The 24,299-nt window shown below is 43.2% G+C and overlaps 1 protein-coding gene across 1 annotated transcript in view; it reads left to right on the forward strand.

Annotated features, from left to right (window-relative positions):
- Nucleotides 1–24,299, forward strand: part of aplp2 (amyloid beta (A4) precursor-like protein 2) — a 51,214-nt gene that overhangs the window by 9,402 nt on the left and 17,513 nt on the right. The window contains exons 2-4 of the mRNA XM_079224854.1: nt 15,984–16,157; nt 17,877–18,006; nt 23,350–23,462. Coding sequence (XP_079080980.1) covers nt 15,984–16,157; nt 17,877–18,006; nt 23,350–23,462 — 417 coding nt within the window. The remainder of the gene's footprint in view (nt 1–15,983; nt 16,158–17,876; nt 18,007–23,349; nt 23,463–24,299) is intronic.

Here is a 24,299-nt window from a genome sequence, read left to right on the forward strand (position 1 = left end):
CTTGGTCCCCTCGTCTCTCGTCGCTGACTGTACTGCACCACACATTTTACGGGGGGAAAATGCCTATTTCATGTCTTACTTTGTTCGCTGGAACATTCTGCCCTTGTGCTTCCCTTACCTCCCTCTGCTCTCACTCTACTATCTCTCTATTACACCTCTCACATAATGGCCACTTTTTCCCTCCTTGCCTCCCTAATTTCTCTTTTGCTCGCTCAACAATTGCATGCTCATTAACTGAGGGAGTCCGGGCAGCTGAGCGGGAGTGGGAGTGACGGAAGGAAGGGTGGAAGGAAGGATGCGGCACTGTGTTTTCACTCAACTTGAAGGGTATAAGAGGAAGAGAAGCAAGAGGAGTGAGCACAGGTCATTTCTTCCAAATCCCCTCTCTTCAGCGCCAGAGATTAGGAGGCAGTGCTCTCCGGCAGACAAGAGAGAGGCACACTCCTGTGTCTAATCCTCCTCTTTTAAACTGCTGAGAGTGCAGTACAAAGTGGGGGAAGAGTCGGTGTCCACATAAAGCGCCCCGCGGAAAACACAGGTCCACAGTTCAAAACAAACTGAGCCCTGTCTAACAATTGCCTAAGCCCTAAATCTCCCGCACATCCACTGCCAGAGCTGTTGGCTTTTTCCCGCCCAGCTATTGCTTCCCAGCAGGCCCCCCTCTTCGTCACCTCACTTGAAACTCCACCACAGAAAGCCGGCACTGTGTCAGAAATACCCCTCGCAACCCTCATTAACTTCTCCACCATGGTGATGTCAGGCTTAGACACACACATGACAGTGATACTCACCGTGTACACTCGCACACGCACACACAGGCACACACGCGCGCGCACGCAGCTCACACAGCTCACCCAGCAACAAGAGGCTTTTAATAAATGGACAGTCAATGGCCAATTTAATCATGCTAATGTGTATGTTACAGTGGGTGGCTTATCGGCTACTTGATCTCCATCTCGGCTCACTGGAGAGAGCTGGGAGCAGGCGCTGCAGGAGGAAGAATGGAAAAGTGTAAGCTTGTGGGGGAAAGGAAGCAATGACAAGAAAACAAGAAAAAGCTAGTCAATGTCATGAAGTCAGCAGCTCTGATTCCAATTGAAAAAGGTGGACATTAGAAACAAAGGAAGCCGGGGAGATCGTTAGGCAAAATGGAATCTGTCCTATTAAAACAGAGGAACCTGCTTGAGCTTAAATGGGAACTGTGGTGTCAAGTTTTGGCTAAATGCTTTGTTTGCCTTAGTGGTGAGGATAGTTGCTCTGTCTATTTTAGTCATAAACATCTGGCACAGTGATGTCAAGAATGTAATCCGCTCTCGGCCACGTGGACGGTAAGCCCGGATAGAGAGGGTCGGCCCAGCTCACATGGCTCAGAGAGAGTGAGAGAGAGAGAGAGAGAGAGAGAGAGAGAGAGAGAGAGAGAGAGAGAGAGAGAGAGAGAGAGAGAGAGAGAGAGAGAGAGAGAGAGGTGCACAAAGAGTTGTCCAGAGTGCTCAAAGTAAATAGAGATGAGGGAGATGGAGGATGGAAGGGATTGCTCATGCAAAGGACTTGTAGTGAATGGTCGTTTTGCTGACAGGAGCGCTGCAGGAGAACAGGGCATCCTCAAACCTATTGCCAGCACACCATGCAGCTGTGAAAAATCACCTAAAAATGGACCTCAATCCTCGAGTCATTAGCGCAAAATGAAAAGCAATTATCTTCTTCCTGCAAGAAATAGGTTTTGCACTCCAGCGCCGTACTTATGCAATCATGCACCTGCGTAGCTTAGCAACTAAACAACAAGCTCTGGGTAAAACCCTCTGTGTAATTATCTCTTTATCGCCGCAGCACACACTTATCAGTTATCAGTTGACTGACTTTAATTCGTAGATACTAACCGTCTCTGAAATACAACAGCACACACCTTGAGACGCCGACTTGTTGGCTTGTTTTGTTGTATTCTTTTCAGACATTTGATATTGGCTCATATTCAAGTACGCCTCTAATAAACCCTCAGTCAGAACTGCCGTAATTAGGTAGCTATTCACAATTTATTGAGCCTGGCGCTGTTTTTGTTTCTCTTTTTACTGCTGTTGTGACAACTCATTGTTATGAACAAGCTAGCACAGCGAGAAGCAGATGCATTTTTCATGATGGATAATTATGGAGATGGCCAATAGCAGAGTCTGTGTTTTATTGGATAATCGCCACACTCCCCATCTTTATTCCTGCATCCTTCCCAAAAGGACGTGACAGTGATTGGACTAACGAGGAAACTGAAGTTGAGCCACTTGACATGTCTTTTCCCAAATTCGGCAGCATATACTGCAATAGTACACCCAGAGCAGAATCAAAATATTAATAATTTCTCCCTTGCTGCCTCCTCCCCTACATTCCCTGTCCTCTCTGCCTCCTGCTCCTCCACCAGCCATAAACCAATCTGCTCTGTATCTAATCTAAGCAGGTGGGCAAGGAAACCCAAATGCAATATTGTGACGGCTGTGGATGACCCTCACAGCTGTGCTGGATGGGGAGGAATAATATTCCAGGGAGATGTGTGCAACTGAAATCTGTGTCAAGAGGGGCCCAAGGGGAAATGGCTCTCCTCGCATCAGTGCAGTTCCTGCCCTCAGAATAAAAGAGTAATGATGCTGATGTCGGCCGTCAGGCACTCGTTTCACAAGCAGGCATCTATACAGCAGCTCTGTGTGTCTGTGCGTCTGTGTGAGCAGCTTCAACAACCAAACACAGTATGAACACCACTGGGTGTGTGAGGAAATGTGTCACAGGGAGAAGCTATGTAAAGTGAGGGAGGGAAAGAGGAGAAGTGAGGACCTTTGCTCTGTGATGACAGAGTGGCTTAGCTATCTCTAACAACTGATATTTGTCCCATGACTGAATGCCCTTCGATCACTTGGACCTGCATTATAAATATCTGAGCTGTACTTTGCATGAGTTAATTGGTTCTTTGATTTGTGTCTCTTTAAAAACGCTCGTGCAGTAAAACCCCACTTGTTAAAATCCCACTAACATAACAGTCCTCTCGGATGTTCTCTAGACATTTTTTACTTATGAAGCTGTGAATAAAAAAGAAAAAAAAGAACCCTGAAGTCAATTTATTTATTTCCATTATAGCTCAGAGACCAAGCAAACTTGGCTGATGTTTGGCTTGTGAACAAGTCAACACACTTTTCTCAGTCCTCAGCCTAGCTTCCTAGCTCCCTCCCAGTAGCAGTACCTCTGCCCTGCTTGTGCTTTCCAACAAATGCCCTTGATCATGTTCATAGGTGTGAAACAGGTGGGGGCTCTTGTCCTTGACACTACAATTATAACTCTTGTAACTTTCCAATGCAGAAGGCTCTGGCAACAAAAACATGTTGAACCAGTCTCAACTTCTTTTAGACTGCAACACAGTCATTCAGCAAGGAGCTATGCTGGACAATCCAATATGTGCAAACGCACGTTCCTTCGTTGTAACTTGAACGCCATACTTTTCTTTTTACCTTGTGATTGTTAAAACAAAAGATTACAGCATGTGATAACTTTCCAGAGCTGTGAACTCCTGAGTCTGTGTCATAAACTGATGTGCAGCATTTCGGCATCTGATAAACCTTCAACTCGTAGATTTATTGCTTAAACTAGACTTCAAAAGGTCTCAAAGGTACCTGAAGCGCCACGGCCTCACCAGTTCAGCCCCTTCCTTTGTTATAACCAGCTGGTGTACGTGGTGTTTGTGTGAAGGCCTCCTGAAGCTCATCACTGGCAGATGAAAGGAAGCAACTGTCAACGCCATGTGTCACAGAGCGAGCACACACAACACCAGGCCCGCAGGAGTCGCTCTGTAAATATTCCCAAAACAATGGCTGCAGTATTGTTTATGTGTCATCAAAATTAAGCAAGATTAAAGATAATACCGAAACTTACACAATATATATTTCTACATTTCTGATATTTCTTCGTCACAACTCCTGCACTACCCACTCTGAAACCATGATAATCGCACTGTGAACCCGCTGTGACAGCATACCATTGCACATCAGAATCACTGTGAATCTTTAATTTGACACAGAGAATAAATGACTGCCACATGAGCAGGTTATTACCCTTTTAATCAGTCTTCTGACAGAATGTTTCATTAAATAGAATATACCTTTAGCTCAATTTTGCCTTAGAAATTCCTTCTGAGCTCTCACATATAAAACCTCTTAAGATTAAATATGGTTCTAATCTGGATGACACCACTTAACAAAAAAAGGTGTCAGAATCCTTGTGTTTATGAGGGTGTATTTCTTACTCTGAAAAAGCTCTAGTGGCGAGGGCAGGCCTGGAAGACAAGACCCCACTTGTCAGCCAACTGGAGCTTATAAATAGCCCAGGCACACTGGTGAGAAGGTGTGCCATAAGACGGGAAAAAGTACTTTGCTCTAATTAACAGTGTTTTTACTCTTCTCTTGGCCTAGTATCTCTCCACTTCACTACATTTACAATTACATGGCAGGCTTTTAGTTGACACTCTTATCCACGGCCACTTAAAATGAACTTGTGGAATAATTACGAGATCACAACGATTACAAGCAGCCTACAGTAAAGAGTGCAGGGGTGAGTGGAGTGACAGAGCCCGGGCAGTATTCATGTAATACGACAATGATCCTTTAAGAGAGGTGTGTCAGGGATAGGCGGGAAAATGAGCTAAAGAGACATGTCGAAGGCTTCATTTTTTATGCGAGCAATTTATAGCAAGCAGGGAAGAAAGTTTACTGAGAGAGGATGTGATTGAGCAGTGAGAGGGTGACACAAGGTTCTTCTTGAAGAGATGCATTTTCAGGCTGAAAATGTGAAGTAACTGTGAAGGCCCATTAACGGGTGCCCCGCTGCTCGACAGTACACTCACTGGATACTTTGTGGGAAATTGATAGTGTGAGATAAGAGTAAACTCTTAAATACATACAAGTTGTTCTGCAATGCTTGCTCTGGACCAAAACAAAACACATATTTTAAGAGCAAACATGAATTAAAGAAACACCCATAGTACTATTCACCTTGTGCCACCCTCTTATTGCTACACCCGATCATTTTAAACCCTCATAAACCAACTAGAATTGTAACAACAAGTCGATGCATGATCGTCATAATCTGACAATGTGTATTGTGGAACTGGTGTGGACCGAAATACCAAGTAAATCTCAACAACTGGCCCCTAAACAGGGTTTGTGGACACATCAGTAGAAGCAGTTTCTCTCTAAAATTAGACTATATGCAGAAATGTCCCTTTGAAAGCTGAAGCGTTGCCGCAGTCGGTTTCTTCTGGCCACAGAAAGTCACAATCAACGTTACCTTGAACTCCGATTTCAGTTATTTTCAACCAGACCGCTTCGTTTCTGCTCCTGTCATGGACTTATACAATTGACAATTTGACTTCAGTGCATGACAGTAGCCATGTTGTTTCCATTTATGTCGCCACTAAATATTGTTTCAAGTTTAATAATGCAACAGAAAGGTAGTATTCTCCACATTTGAAACCAGCTATGGTCATTGGGTAGGTCAAACCAAGATCAGTTTGTTTTTGTTCTTAAATTTTGTTTTATGATGTTTAGGATCTGGTTGTACAACAAGGTTGGTAATTCATTTAAGGGAGAGCATTGTATGTGGATGGTGAAATTGATATATATATATTTTTTTTACAATTTGGAAGGTATATTGTGAGTGCCTGTAACAACACTTTTCGTTACATCCCTACTTCCCACAATCCTTCCCCTCTAAACCTGCAGAAGCAGTCTGACTGTTACCCAGACGCTGGTGTTTCAGGTTTTCTATGTGGCACAAACTTGCTGTAACACAACCAAAAAGCCACTGTTGGGTTTCACTTTTCCTATTCAGGATTCCTCTCAGAAGTCAAGCTGTGACTTACTGTCTTGTAAATATTTTAAGAGAAACAAGCGGCAGTTGGCCCAGGAGCACATTGCTGAACAAACGGATGCACACTGCCATGGCAATGGGCACAGCTTGTTTGTTCAGGAGGGGACTGAGCAGAGGCACGGCTTTGTGTACTGTGTGTCTGTTATATGTGGGGGTGGGTGTGTCAGGGGAGATATTTGCAAACCTATGGAGCTGAGGGTCATTTTCGTGTTTGCACGCAAGGACACGGTGTTGCTAAATGCACCAAACAGGGCAGAGCAGCTGTTATTGTGAGTGTTGTCCTCTGTGCCGTTCACACAGCGCTCATCACTACGCCTCTCTTCTCCCTCCTTGTCTCATATGCCAGTCTCTCACAACTGTGGCCTCATTCCCTCTTTCTCCATTATTATTTTTCCTCTTTCTTGAATCACTGCTCTTCTTTTTTCTCTCTATCCCCCGCTGTCGCTGTGAGCTTCTGATTATCTATCTCCTTGCTTTCTTCTCCGCCTCCCCTCGTTCTTCACTGCTCCACTTCTTCAATCTGTCTCTCTCTTTTGCCCTCATGTTTCCCCTCTTCTCTCACTCTGTTTCCCTCTGCCTCTCTTTCTTCTGCAGCCTAATGTTCCTCTGTGTGAATAGCTGGGATGCCTTTGTAGAAGGTTTCCATAGTGACGGGCCATTTGAACAAGTTGTCATTCACGTCTGCTCGCTGTAAGCTAGAGCGAGGCCATGTTATCTCCCCTGACACACAGGCAGACCTACGCCTCTCAATCAGTGCAACCGTTAGCCTGGGAGCGAGCCGCTACCCAGATCCTAACCGTAGCTTAATTGCGAACACGTCTCGCTTCTGTTCACCTCCCTTCACTGAGCATGGCGACGTCAGGGCGACGCTCAGCGATATCACGTTGCAGCTCAATCATTGTTCGTCAGGTTTATTTCAAGGTGGAACATTTAAACTATTAACGCTAGTAAGTAATTACTGCTAAAAATAATAAAATTTCACTTTGCAGTTAATACACAACCATACTGTTTCCATTTGCTGAGTTAAAATAGTTAAAACAAGGACTATTAATGACTTCATGCATCTTCTTGCTCTCGAAAACGGACCTAACCTTGGACACAAACACCCTCTTCGAGATGGGAATCACAAAGGATTCAAGTTTACCCTTGAGGAAACATTTGGATCGTTTATTCCGTCTGTGTGTATTGGAACATTGGAGTAATAACCTCAATGAGTTCTCTTATTTAAATACAGTGGAAACCGCTTACAGTCATCACTGTAACAGCGATCAACTGCTTATATGGCTCAAAAAGCTCAGAAATCACCTTGTGTTGTTGACTCAAACATCAAGAAACACTCATGGCCGCTAGTGATGAAGACGGAAGACAAATACACACAGGGGAAGCAGCTGTTGTTGAAACAGCTGAATCTGTGTTACAAACTATTAATACAATTATGTAAATAGCAAAGCTGTCCATTTGATGACGTTGTGTGAAGTATACAAAGGTGAATTAGATGGTATTCTGCATAAAAAATATAGTGATCAATTTGACCCGGAAAGACTGGGTCACTGTAAGAAGTTTTCACTGTAGTTTATCATGATGATAATATTAGCAATTTGTGTTGTTTGTAGTAGCATTTGTAGTATTATTAGTTGTAGTTGTGGGAGTAATACATAGAGTAAGGAGTAGCACATTCAACTCAGTAGGCCCCTTTCAGTTTCTTGTCTTTAAGGGTGACCTGCTCAGGAATGCAGTAAAATATACGTGTGCTTGCACTTAGCGGTACAGTTGAAATCAAATGATACAGAACTCTAATTGAGTTGCTGAGAAGGTGGCACGCTAATCTGATGACAGTTCACTGATATGAGGAGTCAAAGATGTAGAAATGTCCTTATTGAGTCTCCCTCAGATCCTTCATCGCTTAGACCTCTCCGAGCTCGATCAACTCCTTTTCCTTCTGAAATAGTTGTAGAGGCTTGAGACATGAACATATATGACACGGCTGCATCAATGGTACATGCAGTGTTTCGCACTTTGGAACAGCTCCACACAGTCTCATTAACAAAGACACGTTCCATCAAGCACAGGTTTAGCGGAAAGGATTACAAATAGGTTTACCGTCTGAACCGAGGCTGGTACCGGCAGGTCAGGGCCGTACCAGGGTTTTTCTGCTCCCCTGTGACTGTGAGGGAGAAGGAACAGCAGACTTTCCTCCCGTCTGGCTATGAATGATGGGAGGTTAATGAGCCAAGCAGAGGTGGCTGCTAGTGAACAGAAACATTATGTTTAGCTTTCTGTGGTGCATCTCTCTGTCACCTCAAACTCTGACAAACCCAGGACGCACACAAGCTTACAAATTAATCCCCTTTGAACATGTGTAGGAAACTGTCATACAATTTATGACTTTGTAACTAACTGTATGAAGATGTCAATATCATTTACTTTTTTTGTACTTAAATATCTATGCACATTCCCCTTACTGTTATCTTTCAAGAGACTAGCTTTCCCAGAAGTGGAAAGCGTCTTTCTTTAAAGAAGAAGAGGAATCCCACGCTGAGTTTACGTGGTACTGTAAATTTCACAGATTTATGTTGTTTTCTTTGGCAGTAAAGTAGCACTGATTGGACTCCACTTCACTGCTCCCCAAACTGTGGGAGCAGTGACTCCAATAGGGCGTTTTAAGAGCAGTCTCGGGACACTTCAAATGGTGAAGACAAAAGGCCATTTCACTGACACAGAGGAGCTCATTTGCATTGCAGTGAGGGGTTGCCCTTTTGATTCAGAGTCTAAGAACATGACACCTTTTTCCTTTTATTATTCTGCTTTTACTGTCTGCCCTTTTTAAAGGGTTGGAGGTGGCGGAGGTGTTTGGTCAGTAGGAAAATGTCACAGTCCCTCTCGTCTGTTATCTGTCGCTGGTGGGCTGTTTGGGTTGTGATGGTTTCAGTGGCTCAGGCCCTGGCCTTCCCATCGGCTTCACACCAATGTCACACAGCCTCACTCGGCATGTGTTGTCTGGATATTGATATATCAGAATCAGAATCAGAAACCGTTTATTTGCCAGGAATGTTTACACAAATGAGGAATTTTTCTAGGCGGAAGGTGCATCAGTAGACATGAGACGTTAGACAAACAACAATCAACAATCAACGACAACAACAGTGCAATGGGTATTAAATTAAGTATAAGATAAAGTGCTCAGACGAACAGATAACATTAATGTAAGTGTATGTTACTGTAAAGTGACATGTGTTTAAGTTAAAAAAAAGTGTATGTTAAGTGGCATGAGTGTTTAAATACAAAGTGTGCAGGGGTGTGACCGGTAAGAAGAAAGATGAAAGAAAAAATAGTCCTGGGGGTGACAGAGTCAGTCAGTGGGGGACCCGGGCCCTGTTGATGAGCCTGGGCTGCCGACGGGAAAAAACTGTTAGTGTGGCTTGAGGTCTTAGTCCTGATGGACCTCAACCTCCTGCCAGAGGGAAGGGACTCAAACAGTTTGTGTCCAGGGTCAGAGGGGTCAGCTACAATCTTCCTTGCTCGCTTCAGAGTCCTGGAAGCGAACAAGTCCTGGAGGGACGGCAGATTACAGCCAATCACCCTCTCAGCAGAGCGGATGATGCGCTGCAGCCTGGCCTTGTCCTTGGCAGTGGCTGCAGCGTGCCAGACGGTGATGGAGGAGCAGAGGATGGACTTAACGATGGCAGTGTAGAATTGCACCATCATTTTCTTTGGCAGGTTGAATTTCTTCAGCTACCTCAGGAAGAACATCCTCTGCTGGGCATTCTTAGTGATGGAGCTGATGTTCAGCTCCAACTTAAGGTAATGTAAGACTACTATTGGCCTCCATCACTGAGCAGGGCAGCATGTATGATGGCCTATAAAAGACATGAATGTAAAAATCACATTTTCAAGTAAGATTGTGAAAATAGATCGTGTAGATCCAGCATGACCAGACACACGTTGGCATGGGTTTACTGGGTAATATACTGTATTACTATCAATACAGTGTTACAGTAGGTATTGTTTCACATTTTAGTCACGATACCATATTAGTTTTTTTCTTAGTCTTGTTAACTGTTCTAGAGCTGAAACGATCACATAAGAGACCTGCACAAATTATCAACAACTATTTTTGTATCCAATTGATCTTTCAGATATTTTCCCAGCCTAACAAGAGTGGAAAATGTAAAGCAATATCTGGATACAACTTCTCAAACGAGAAGATTAACCATTTTTTATAATATCTTTGATTCTTGGATTGTTGGTTGGACAAAACATTTGAAGATGTTACCTTAGACAAAAGAAAGTTGTGAAGGGCATTCTTTCACACTTTTTAATCAATCGGTTGATCTACAAAGATAATTGGCAGATTATTCAATAATGACAATGATAGTAACTTGTGACACAAAACTGTTCAGTCAATGAGTTCATTGTTCGATCGCCACTACTTGTTAGGTTGTCAAGTAAATTTGAAAACACCAGGAACAACAAACACTGGAAGGAAAAACACTAGAAACCAAGGCTGCAACAAAGACGCAACTAAGGCAGACAACCTCACTACTGAACGAGGGAAACCACACAGGATAAATATACAAGGAACTAATCAACTAATAAAACACAGGTAGATAGAAAACGGGCGGGTAAAAAGACAAAGGCAGGAAGTAAAATAAGAGATTACGCATGAGGAGAGTGACTATCGAAATAAAACAGGAAATAAACCCAAGGGTCTGTGCTTGGTGATTTAATTACTCTGTGCCACAATTTTCCCAAAGCAAAATTAACCAAATGCAATGCTGTGCTGAGCAGCATGGATACCAGTGGTGGGAAACAGCTCATTTCACTGCAGCGACAGCAGAGCAGCTTTCATGTCAATGCACTTGAGCGAAGCTGCTCTCTGATTTCTTAAACGTGAAAAACAATAAACACCAAAGTCCGTATAACATTTCCTTCACTTTAGAGCAAACATTGTCAGGAGGCTGACCCACAGCCTTGTGTACTACTGTTTACTCAGTAATGGTGCTATTAAAGCACATGAAAATGTCTAATTTTTCCCTTTTCACCGTCCTCCATTTTTGAACAGACAAACTTTGGGGATGTTTTTAGACAATCAGAAATCGTAGCACATGGTAAAGTATTTAATGATCCAGCCTCTGCATACATATTGTGGTTATTTTGTTTTATGAGGCATTAAATCGTAAACATTGTATTTTTAAACTATCCAACAGGGAAATTCCGTTTTTAAGAAGCAATAAACACAAGACTCAATAAAAAAGAACTTGCCATTCAAAAAGCTGTTATACAAACACTGAAATAGAAGCTAATGAAGAAATAAACAATGCTTTAATTGCTCCACTCCACTCGCAGGGAACACTGCTCCCTCATACACGTCAACACTTTTTTATTGCAAGCAATAAGGAAATCAATGTAAATTTTGTGCCCACACATATTGTAAATACAGATCACAGACAGAAGTACATGTGTGTGGCTTTCTCACCACTGCCTATCTTGTTTAAGTATTAAGTCACCACAGGGATGGATTAAGTGGATTAACGGTGCCAGGCATTTCTCTGCAGTCACATGGACACTAAGCATTCTGGGAACCCACGTGTTTTTTTCTTGGTTTTGTTTGCAACGCAGGCGATTTATCAGAAGTTATGTTTGTCCGAAATGTCAGCCAGACGTAAGCACCGAACCTGTTCATTAGACTGTGACAGAGGAATTTCGTGTTTGGTTTGTTTTGGCTTTTTCAAAGTCTCTGTGTTTGTTTTGGAGGATCATCACAAGGACTCAAGCCCAGGTGTTTTGAACATCATGGCGCTCATTTATTTATTTACCCTTTCCCACTATCCTCTTGTAGTGTGTATTCCGAGTTCACACTGCTAATCATGTTGCCCTGAGTGATTGACCTGAGACCACACACACACACACACACACCCACACTCACACACACACACACACGCGCACGCACACCCACACTCACATGCTTGAACACACACAAACACACAGATTGGATTAGCCTCTTTGGAGTTTGCCAGATGCTGTGTGGTAGGTCATGTAATAACTGACCCGCACTGGTCCAGGAAGAATTTTCTAAAAACGTATTAAGGAATATTACCCCTGTTTTGTTTGAAAGTTTGAGCCAGTAGTCGTAGTCATTTTCTATTATGTTTTGCTTCTGACTGCATGCAATCAGCATAATCAACATGTGTACAGATTGTAATTTGTGATTTTGGGCTATACAAAATAAATGTAATTGAATTGTTGAAGATACCAGGCTTCTCTTCCTTCCTTTGAATTTTCCTTTGAATCTTTTAGAAGAGACTTTTTATTGATTTTGTCGAAATCTCTGAATGATTTAGCGTTATTTCATTGAAATTAATTGTCATTAAAGATACAGACTTGTGATATCTTTTCTGTTGCGAGGATTAAAAGGAGTTCAGTTTGTGTGTACATGCAATGCTCCATGCGTTTTGTTTTTCTCCTGACGAGCACTGTCGTGTCTTAGCTTGTTTTATGTGAAACCTGGCTCGGAACACAGAGCAGCCTAATAAAACGTGTTTGTGTGCTTGAGGCAGACTGGGAAAGCAGCAACAGACTGGTGTGTTTGCAGTAAAGAGTGAAAACGAGCGAAGTGATCCTCAACCCACATAGCTCTTGACAAGCGTCTGTGGTGGCAGGCCTGTCTCCTCCGCATTCACGGCGCCTCACGTCGTTTTTTATTTCAATACAGTCCTCGCTCATTTGTGAATAATATGTCAAGATGAGACATAAGCCAATCAGTGCATGTTGCCTGCTGCCATTGTCTATTTAACCTATTAATGTTGTGTTTTCCCCCCACACTTACTGCCTCTCCCTTTTCCCAACTTCCACTCCCTCTCCCCCTCTTTTGTCTCTCCCTCTGACTTACTAAACCTCCACATAGCACCAAGTGTTCACACTTACACATAATATAACATCTCATGGTGAGTCAGTAATGAGAGATGGGATGACTATGCTTTTTAGGTGTGGTGGCATATCTTTCTCGTAAATGTGTGTTTGTGTGTATCTATGCTGCATTCGAGACCAAAACAAGAGCTCTAAATCAAGAGAAAAGTAAGTCAATGAAAATACATTGTTCTTACCCATGTTTTGTTGACTAGATCTCAAAAGAACTTTTTTTACTGGAAGTATTTTTACATCCACATGCCACCCTTCTCTCTTCCCGTAACCTTTCGGAATGTTGATGATGACTCATCTTTTTTTATCCCAGTTGGATTAATGTGATTACAGATCTTGGGGCAATCCACCCAACCCTTCTCCTCACATAAAAGCCTCAAGCTTGACTGGCGCTGACAGTTACATGAGTCTTAAGGTGTGTACCTAGGCGTTGGTTTGCACCAGACATCAATATCATCAGCAGCTAGATCAACCTACCTAATATAAGACAAATGGTCCTCAAGGGCTGTTTTAGTCTCTAAAGTCTCTCCCGAACCTTTCATGTGGAAACATGGCAAGCAGTGGAAGCAAATTACTGTCAAAGTTATTTCATGTGACCTTTAGGGAGGAGTTCAGTAGCATCAAATCACAGCAAAAAAAATAAAAACAAGACCAAAACTCTGTGGCATGTGCTCTGTATTCATCCAAAGCTCCCCTCTGAATCAGAATAACTTCTATTTCTTCTCCTTCTGATTCCATTTCAGCGGCCTCCGCTGACGGAAAACAAATCAGTCTGGGATGATGTAAAAAAATTGTGGGGATGACATTTGTTGTGTGCTCCACTGGTCTTGAAATAAATTTCTCTGTCACGACTGTCCAAGTCTGAGTTACGACCCATGAAAAAGCTTTGAGATGAGGCCAAAACTCTGAACATGTCTCAAGAACAAAGTTGATTATCCATTGTGTTTTCCTGAGGCCAGCCATCGCTCTGGTTCAGGTATTGGTGGTGATGAGACACGGACCACAGACAGATTTCTTCTGCCCTTGACCCCTCCCCCCATTCCCCATGACGCTTCTGACCCAGAGTAGCTTTTTTCTTAAGTACTGAACAGGCATGTGACTGCAGATTTAAGGCAGTGGTATAAACCGCCTCCACTCTGCCTCCACTGTGATTGTTGCACTTGATGAATTCGAGACACACTGAGACTTTATTTCTCTAGTGCAGTCAAAGGGCCGTAGAAAAGCCTCCAACACTTGTTTTTCCCGGCCGCAGAATCTAGTTGTGGTCAGGCTGTCACTACCTCCCTTGTCTTCCTCCCTAACGTGCTTCTCTGTGTCCCTCATTGCCTCCCCACCTCCCTGCTTCTCACACACCCCGAGCCAATCTCACAAAGGAATGAGAGGGAGGCGAGCAAACAAGCCTGTGGTGGTGCAGAGAGGGAGGAGTGCAGCACAAAGACATGGAGATGGAGGAAGAAGGGGAATGAGGTTGAATCTGAGGCTGTTGTGCCTCTAGGACCAAATCAAGAAAGTCCAGTGTGTGTGTGTGTTCGCTTGCCTACATGCATGAACATGTGCATGTGTGGCTGGCTCGTATGTGTTTGCGCGGGCACCAAAGAGCTTGTGCGGCTGAATATATGCATGTGGCTGGAGCTGTATTCAGTTTATGTGTATGCGTGCAGACTCAGCTCTGGCTGGCTCTGCGGCTCATCACACGCTACAGCCAACTGCTGATTACACAGCACTTGTTTTGTCCTCGCTCTACTCTGTTCTGCGACTATTATCAGCCCGGTAGCCTGCGCAGAATTAGATGGAGAGCTTTGTCTAACACACTGTTCCTCAAGACTCCACTTCAGCTGGTTTCTCCTTGGCTCTGTGCTGCAGAGGACACCTCTGCCTGCGTCTCGGTCAGACATTTGAGACCAACACTCCGCGCTCACTCCCTTGATCTCTCTATGGGGCTGAAGCCTGTTTACCGAGCCTGATGACATTATGACCATCAAGAGGGGATCAGTTCCGTTCCACTTCCTGTCTGGAGGCTCCCTGGTGTGTGTTTTGTGATAGTTTGGCATGCAGAGCTACATCGCCTCACTGATTCATAAGAGTTTCCTGCGCTGTGACACCATAGCATCAGGCGAGTGTTAGCAGGCCGTGACTTATTGTCTCAATGAGGAACTGATGAGTTGACGGATGCAAGCACAGCCCTGTGTCATTTGAGGGGCAATTGTGTCAAAGCTGATTACGCAGTAGTTTTGGACAGTTGGTGTCCATTTTCCAAGCAGGGTGATTGTATATCGGAGGGTGTTCCTGCTTCCTGCTTGCTGAAGGAACCACAGGGCTTAGTTAATGATGACAGGAAGGACAACGGGGGAAAGATAGCAGATTTCCTCTTGTGTTCATCGGGTTGGGAGGTAAACAATGATGGCAAATTGTGGGAGTAAATCACAGAATGTATTCAACAAATCCTGTAGTATCTTAGAAGACATATTATGTTACATTATATATGTATATACATTGCTGTTCACATGTGTCTGTAAAGCACAGTAGTAGTATAGTCGATGAAGAACCATCAGTGTTTACCTTGAAGAATAAACGATCCATTCTTTGTTGAAAGCCTTTGGTCCCAGGAGAGCTGGATGAGCGAAGGTCTGCCCTCAACTAGGAATGTCCTGGTTTGTGAGGCATGACGGACTGCAGTTTTTTTTCTACTCCCTTTCTCTGTGTGCAGCCTCTCAGTCACTCAATGGGCACCAGAGCAAAAAGCCTTGTGCACAAATCTAATCAAACCCATACTCCTTTAACCATCAACCAAGCCAAACATTCCCAAGGTGCAATTAATTTGTCTCCTGTCTGAGCCCCTCTGCTCTCGGTACTGCAGCGTTGAGTCACAGTAGCAGCCAAGCGCTGACAGGCAGTTCTGATGTTGCTCCATCCCATCGAGCACAGTTATCCGTTGCAGTACATGAGCTGAAACTTAAGTGATCAGGCTCCTAAAGAAGTTTATGAGAAAAGTGAGAAGGGCAGACAAGTCAAGTTAACCAGAATACTACCCAGCTTTTATGGTCTCTATAATTATCGACTGCATTAACCCCCATTTTTCTCTCTCTCTCTCTCTCTCTCTCTCTCTCTCTCTCTCTCTCTCTCTCTCTCTCTCTCTCTCTATCTCTATCTCTACCTTTGTCTGTCTACAGGCGCTAGCAGCCAATGCAGGCACAGGGTTTGCCGTGGCGGAGCCACAGGTGGCAATGTTCTGCGGAAAGCTCAACATGCATATCAACATTCAGACCGGCCGCTGGGTACCCGACCCATCTGGAACCCAGAGCTGCGTCGGAACCAAAGATGGCGTGCTGCAGTACTGCCAGGAGGTGAGTCACTGTGACACAGACACATCTCTAATCTCTATCCCATCCGTCTCAGCAAAGTGGTGATATTCAAGCGCCAAAGCCAGTTATAAAAGGGCAGAAACAAAGTGAGTTGTCATCATAGGTACAGCCAAGGAAATTGCTTTAGGGAGAATTGAAGGTGGGGTCCTCGTACGGAGGTGCAATTATCATTATTTCATTGTAGTCCATGAGCTTGACATGACAATGTTTTGGTGATGTGAGATTTACAAAAATATTTTGCTTTAGATGTAAATTTTAATATGTAATATTAATTTTATTTAAAGGTCCTAATTTTATGATATCTAGTTGAGTATTAAGTCTTACGACTGGCTGTCTAGGGAAAATGGACTGGAGTTTTATAAAGCACCTAGCTGATCTAGAGATCGCTCAAAGTGCTGTACACTGCATTTTGCACACACACACACACACACACACACACACACACACACACACACACACACACACACACATACACATGTATACATGACAGATGCTGCCATTAAATTCACACACACTCACGCTTACACCAATTTGGGTTCAGTATCTTGTACCCAAGGACACTTTGACACTTTGACTGGGGGAGCCTTCCGAATCGGGGATGACACCTTCTACCTCTAAGCCACAGCTGTCCCTATTCTATTTTGAAAAGTGCTGGCAATTTTTTTGCATTTAGTAACATTTAGTTGTTTTCCCCTGTTTTCAGTTTTTGGGATAAGATCAAATAAATGCCGCTAGATTATATCAACCCAATCTCACGGAAGTACCTTGAAATAGTCACAGAAAGTATTATATTTATTTGTGTACGTGGAATGCATTTTCCATTTTTTTATGTCGCCTAGCACTTTCAAACAAAACGGAAAAAACACGTCACTAGGTTTAGGAAAAACGTCACGAAGGCATCACTTCACAACAACACGTTGGGATGTGAACACCGGTCTCCTGGTTCAATGCCCTGTGTTTGTTTGACCCATTCACCTCCCCACTCGTTTTTCTCAGTGTGTAATACTACCTCACCAGCTCTGGCTGTTGCATAGACATGTGTAAGCGTTTAATTTGTGTGTCCACCCCGAAAAAGGATCTCGACTGACTTTACAGTAGCATTGTTTTTGTGGTGCCGACACGTAGTCGGGTCATTTCATGTAATTCTGTGTGACCGGGCAAATTACATTGAGAGGAATTGGCCACAAAGGTGGAAAAAGTCAGTTTTAATTTCACTGTGATTTGTCATGTGAGAGACTATTGAGCTGTTCCTGAAAGACATACATGATTTAAAGTATAGTGGTTGGCATTTCAATTAGCAGTTCCTGTAACTGTCATTTCCTCTAGCTGCTAGCTGTCTTTCATGACATGTTTTTCCATGACATGGATATTCTGGCTCTTAATGATCTGATCCTACTGCATCTCCTAAACCGAGTATCTCAGTTTATTATGCAGCTGTCCAAGAAAAAAACAGGGTTGTATATTTTCAAGAAGCCTTCCCCACAAGCTTCAGTTACATTTATTGATGACATTTTGATGGCATTTTGGGAAAGTGTAAATTGTGTGCTCTTTCATGGTCGAGCAGATGGCATAGAGACTATAAAGCGTGGTTTTAAGAATCCTATTGAAGCTCTACTTATCACCTCTCTCTCACTCTCTCACACACATACAAAATACCTCTCTCATTATTTAGTACCCACTCTCTGCCTCTTCTTCCAACAGATGTATCCCGAGCTCCAAATCACAAACGTGGTGGAAGCCAACCAGCCGATCCGAATTGAGAACTGGTGCAAGAAGGAGAAGAAGGTGTGCAAAGGACACGCCCACATTGTGGTGCCTTACAAATGCTTAGGTAAGCTTTTACTTTTATAAGTAGTTCAAGTGTCGGCGGAAACCACTTTGACGGCTGTAAATGACCCTTCATATCAAGTGTGTCCCATCCTCCTCTTCTATAGTGGTCCTTCATTCAATGTAGAGAAAGAATGCATTATGACACATTTTAGCTACAGGCAAAGAGTAATATCGGGTCTGATCCAGATGACTAATCCTTGCCTTCAGCTGCAGATTGAGCAGATCCCGGCTGGGTGGCAGCTAATGTGAATGGATGCCAAAGGGAGGGGCATTAGTGCTGGGGAGGCTTGTTGAGCAATAAAGCACAATCTTATTTCCCCCCTCAGACATTGGCCATAAACTCACACAGACACACAGGGTCAGCGAGAGGGAGGTCTGTGAGGAGGCTTGCTTTATTACTCCCCATTTCTCCATTTCGCTGTGCTATCAGACACACCTCTCTCCCTCCTTTGTCTCCTGCAGCCTCAATGTAATCACCAGTAGCAACATGGCTATATCCTGGTTTATTAAATGCCAGATACCGCCTCAGACTTTGCAGGCCACATGTCTCTGTGCTCCCTAACTTATAAAACCACAGCACACTCCTGCTGCCTCGGAGGATTGCAATAACAGAAAAATTCAGCTCTGAAACAAGACTCCTCTTTGTACTTGTCCAGCTATGTTAGGAAGGGAAAAACATCTTCCTCTCTGCTGCAAATACTTCACGGCACCCTTCCTCTGTCCGAAAGCCTCTTGCTGATTGAGTTGTGCCGCTTTCTGGGGGAAAAGCCATTAGCAGTCGCACTGGACTGTGAAATGGGCGACCATTCAAGAGCATTTTTGGCAAATGCAGAGAGGAGGCTTTTGGGAAATTCATGGGACAGCAAACACCACAACTGGAGTGGCTATTCTGTGGCTGAGACAGGAATACAGATGAGAAAAGTTGCAGAGTCGGACTCCAGTGTTCCCTCAGTTTTTTCTCATCTTACATCCTGAAGCTGTTTCCCTCTGACTACCTGCCACACCTGACAGCCTCTGACTTCACTGTGGCCGACTTTTGCATCTATCAACAAAACAAGACCTCTGATCCTGATTCAGCAACAGTGCCATGTAATTAAAAGAGTCAAATTACCTAATTGAATAGCTAAATTGCTTGTTCTTGCACATTGTTTGTCATCGTTGCTAACGGTCTATGCACTCAAATGTGCATCAAATTACAAAGGCCTTCTCGGCTGCTCTGCTGATTTGCAAATGAGGTGTCTGGACAGAGAGAACAGAGAAGACAGATGGAGAAGGAGCAATAAACATAAGGTGTTGGCGAGAAGAAGGCTATTGAGAGGGTTTCTGCTTAATTATGTAATGGAGCATGTAAGGGGCTTAATTTGAGGGCTCTGATCATATGCTACAAGCCACGGCAGGCCTCCGCCACCTCACCATGCCTCGCCTCTGCAGCTCAGTATTTGTCAGGCCTCTCTATCATATTAAGCGCGATGAGGTGTCCTTCTGAATTATTAATTATTCGTGATGTTCACATAGTGTTACAGAAAAGTGCACATCAGAGGTTCTGCCTTATATTCATCAGTGTACATTAATTATAGTAGAATCAAAAATAAATCAAATAGACCAAAGGGAGGTGGGCTGTAGCTTGAAGGATGTGATTAAAAGAGCCAGACCAGCACCCATGTCAAGTTAATAGGTCTATATGAATAATGGAAGCGCTCAGTGTAAAAAGGGAGAGATGGGTTATGTTGTATCCCATCTCTCCATGCAAAGGCTCAGTCTCAGAGCCACAATCCCTCCCTGTTCCCTGTCCCCAAACAATGGCATTGGAAATGAATGTGGTTTTTGTCCCATGGCACTTTAATCCCTGCAGCATGATGTCTTTGTCAAACAGCAGAGGATTATTTTGAAGACTTTTTTTCTATTATTATGTCTAGAATGGTGAGAACAGTCAGTGGCAGTTGTGTGACTTCTAAACTGTGGGGGAAATGTGCTGGGACAATACAGACTGCAGCTGCTTCTTGTGGAAAAAATGCATTTGTGCAAAAAACCTTTTCTGGGTAAATATAGATTTATATAGATCTTTCAAAAGAAATATTTTACATTTAGATTATCTTCCTTTGTGTATAGCTATTGCTGTTGGTAGCTATCAGCAATATATCACAGGAGGCTTATTCTTAGCTCTGATCTCAACCTTTGAGCTACTTTCTACCCTGTAGATTCTTTCAGTAACAAAGTTTCTTCAGGCCGTGTTTTGATAAGAATTGAATTTGGAACATGACACATACTTTGCTTTTCCTGTTGACTAAGCCTGTTGAGTTAATGAAGGTGCAGTGCACACAACGACAACTCCTGATATCATCAGAGGGGCTGGGTCTTGGGATTGTGAATAAGTTGATAATGGATACACACTCAGACTTGTTTTAAGAGCTCCACACCTCTGGCTTGACACACTCGTTTTGAAATGAGCCTGGATTTTAAATAAAGTTTTGTGGACAAAAATGTGATCACATTCCTTCTCAATTGTAAGATTGTGTGACAGTATCACATATTTAACCATATGTGAAAGGTTAGTTAAAGGTAAGACTTGGTACTTGAAGTGCTACAGTGTTGGTAAAGGCTCAGTGTTGTCTATGTTTTTAAATTGTTTGCTCAAATAAAATAAAAGAGATTAACATGAACTGGAACCCAATGCAAATGGTATTTCCATGATGCAACATCAACCTCCAGCTTCTTCCTGGTTTCAGTAACGTCTCCCCTATTTAGTCCTTTCATGGTGGCGGATCAGATGTCTTCTACTTTAAAGGTGCAATCCATGCTGCAAATGTAAGCAAAAGGGAAAAAAAAGGGAAAAAAAAAAAAGCACGAGGCTGGAACCTCATGTCATTCTCAAACTGTATGGCAAGGACTGACACTAGACAACAATTACATCTACATTAACATTTCAATAATAGTTTAAGATTTTTGATATCTTTAGTGTTAATAAATAAAAACTCAGTATTGTATGAGAAACGCACAATACAGATGTAATATAATCTATTACAGATTAAATCATTAAGTGCACTTTCATGTTCAGATCTCACACTGATTGCACTAAATTGAATTACAGCGGGCTTCCTTTGGAAAGTCCTTGAAACACAATAGCCGTGCTGCCGATGAGCAGATTTTGGTTGGTGCTTAATTTAATTCGCCGCCTCCCAGTACTGAAGGTATCATTGGTGCATCGGGTGTATTCTTACCTTCACACTCCCGAGATGCCGGCAAGGCAGCCAATTGTGTGGACTTGAGAGTGTTGGTGAGGGTGTCTGATAGGCGGAAGGTTAAAGGAAAGGCGGATGAATAGAGTAGGTGGAGAGGAGGTCACAGAAAAAGAGGAGTATATGCTCTCATACACACAATCACACACGCACAGAAGCACACCGAGCAGGAGTGCTTGCGAGGCACAGCTGCTCTCCAAACACCACCATCCATCACCCACTGCAGTGTGACTGCATATGGCGTCTGCTTGAGACCCAGTCTACTACCTCACAACCCAAGCAACCTGGGAAGGAGAGAGAGTGAGACAGAGATGAAATGAAGAGACGCTGTGTGTGTGTGTGTGTGTGTGTGTGTGTGTGTGTGTGTGTGTGTGTGTGTGTGTGTGTGTGTGTGTGTGTGTTTTCTCTGGGTGTGAAGAGAGGAGGGAGGGAGGTGGGCACCAGAAGACATTTTCAGATCCGTTTACTTCAGCAAAAGTAACAATAAAACCACGTAAAATTACTCTTTTACACAGTAAGCTATGCAATCAAAATGTGACTTATATAAATGTAAAGAATGATTCTTATTAACACTAAAAGCACACATGCAGAATGGACACTTTCAAAGTGTTATTTTATGTACTCTTTATTAATAATAGTAATATTTTATTATATTATGCTCTTTAAATGCCACAGCAAGCCAAGATGACGGTACATTTAGCTTAATATACTATTGGGTAGTTTAGGCAAGCTATAACAATGCATCATATTATATAATATCATATCTTAAACATTTCAAATTCTTAATTTGCAAAGAAAATATAGCTGCCAAATAAATGGAATAGAAATACAATATTACCCGCTAAAGTGTAGTGACTGAGAATGGGTCAGAACAACGTCCATTACAATCTTGATCCCATGGTGACCTTTTCAAATGTGTTGTTTTTTTTAATTAAAAACAACAACAATATAAACAGAAAAAGTGTAAATTGTATTATTTGACAAGCTGGAACCAAACAAGGTCTAGCATTTGCAATGACAACATGTGTAGCTGTATTCAAGTACAGTACTTGAGTAAATGTGTGAAGTCACTTCCCACCAGTGGTGGGCAGGAGAACGAGGGTCTGGGGGATGAGGGGGTTACTGTATCTCCTGGGCGGAGATGAGAAGCAGCTGCTGAGCCTTTAGCTATTTCCAGCTCTCTCCTCTTCCTATCCTACCCTTTCATTTTCCAAAACACTGCTTTTTCACCCTCTGCCGGCCTGCCTCGTCTGGCTCGTATGAAGCGATCCAGCAGCTCTGCCTCGGGCCGAGGTCCCAGCAAACCACTAAATGAGCAGTTATAGGACGGCTCCCAGCCCTCGCCGTGAAACCTTTAGACCCTCATTTGTGTGTTTTCAGTCCGCCCATTCCTCAGCCACTCGGCTCTGGACTTTGCCCCAAACTTTCTATTCATCCCTTCCTCTCTCTCCGCCTGAATTTCCATCTGTTTCTGTGTGTCTCACTGAGCGTCTCGTCACACTGCCAGCCAATAAGCAGTCGCTGTCCTTTTTAATCTTTCTTATGACCTCTGCACCATATGCTTACACACACGAAGGGTTTTCAACCAGCAACTATTCATAGGATTTCACAACCTTTCATATCATTTATTTTTCCCAAGATCTGCTTTCCGTCAGCTCGTTCTATGAATAAAACATCACCGAATTGAATTCATCAAGGAAATGATATCATTGACCTGCAGGGAGAGTACCTTAAAAGAGTCGGTGTGAAACCTGATTTTCTCCTCTGCCATTTTGATTGCAGAGTTATAGATTTGGCTCCAGAGCTGGGTTGAATCCCTCTTGGCTTCAGGTGCACTGGCAGATGTTCAAGTGTCAAATGCCCTTTCTGTTATAGTGCCGTAATGAAATGTAAAGGACCAGGCATCTATGAATTATTGAATCATGCCCTTTTTTCCCACTCCTCTCATCTACTATTCCTTTTTTTAGTCCCTCAAGACGCTTTATTGTTTATAACCCTGGCTCTGTTGTTAAGCAGTGACCCTGACAGGTCGGGTAATCTTTTCAGTTTTTGGACAGATTGCTGGTGTGACTAACCGGCGTATTGGTCCGTGTGATTTGCTGTTACAGTGGGCGAGTTTGTGAGTGACGTGCTTCTGGTTCCAGAGAAGTGCAAGTTCTTCCACAAGGAGCGTATGGACATGTGCGTCAGCCATCAGCAGTGGCACGGTGTGGCCAAAGAGGTAAGGAAGGAATTACTTCATAGGAAACAGTGGGAGGCTGAATGTCCGAGATAGCAGTGCAATGGAAAACAAACTTTGTGTGGGAAGAGGAAGTGTTCAGCATCAATTTGACCTTTAGAAATTAAACTCAAAAGATGTTTTGTCCCTTCTCGCTGTCATGTTGGCCACACTTTTATTCCTTTTCAATCGTTCTTATTCCCTCCTTAATATCTTTCCACCTGCCTCTGTGAGATGGTTCAGGCTGGCTGGGAGCCCTCACAAATCAGGTCCTAATCAGATTATTGTTTTGCCTGTAATACAGCTAATCCCCCATGGGTAGCTTCATAGCTGGCCCCTGGGGGCCACTCTGACGACGACAGTCTGCTCTTGTCTCTCCCTGCCTCGTACTTCAAGACTACTCTTACAAATCCAAATATCATCTGCAGCCTTAGATAGTGTGACATCCCAAACGACCTACATTCAATAACACATTTGTTACAGCCAAGCAATAACAAATGTTACCGATGGGAAAATCTGGGTTCGAAAAATGACTCCAAAACAATCTCATCTACCTCACCGACTGACTCTGAGTTCTTAAACAGGCAGTTTCTCAGCAGCCATCAGCTGCTATGTAAAGCACAGCATTGTTGAAAAATAGCACTTCAGTTAAAGGAATGCATGACATTTTGGAAGTGTGGCCCATTAATGGTTTTAGTCAGTATTTGACAAGAGAACAAGCTCCTCAATCATTTGTATGTTTGTATTCTGGTGGATAGATGCAAGAGACTAGCTAGTATACACCTGCCAAGATGGGTACACCTAAAAGATAACAAATGTTGTCTTTGACATTTAACATAC

The sequence above is a fragment of the Taurulus bubalis genome (assembly GCF_910589615.1).
Source record: "Taurulus bubalis genome assembly, chromosome: 10".
Taxonomy (NCBI): Eukaryota; Metazoa; Chordata; class Actinopteri; order Perciformes; family Cottidae; genus Taurulus; species Taurulus bubalis.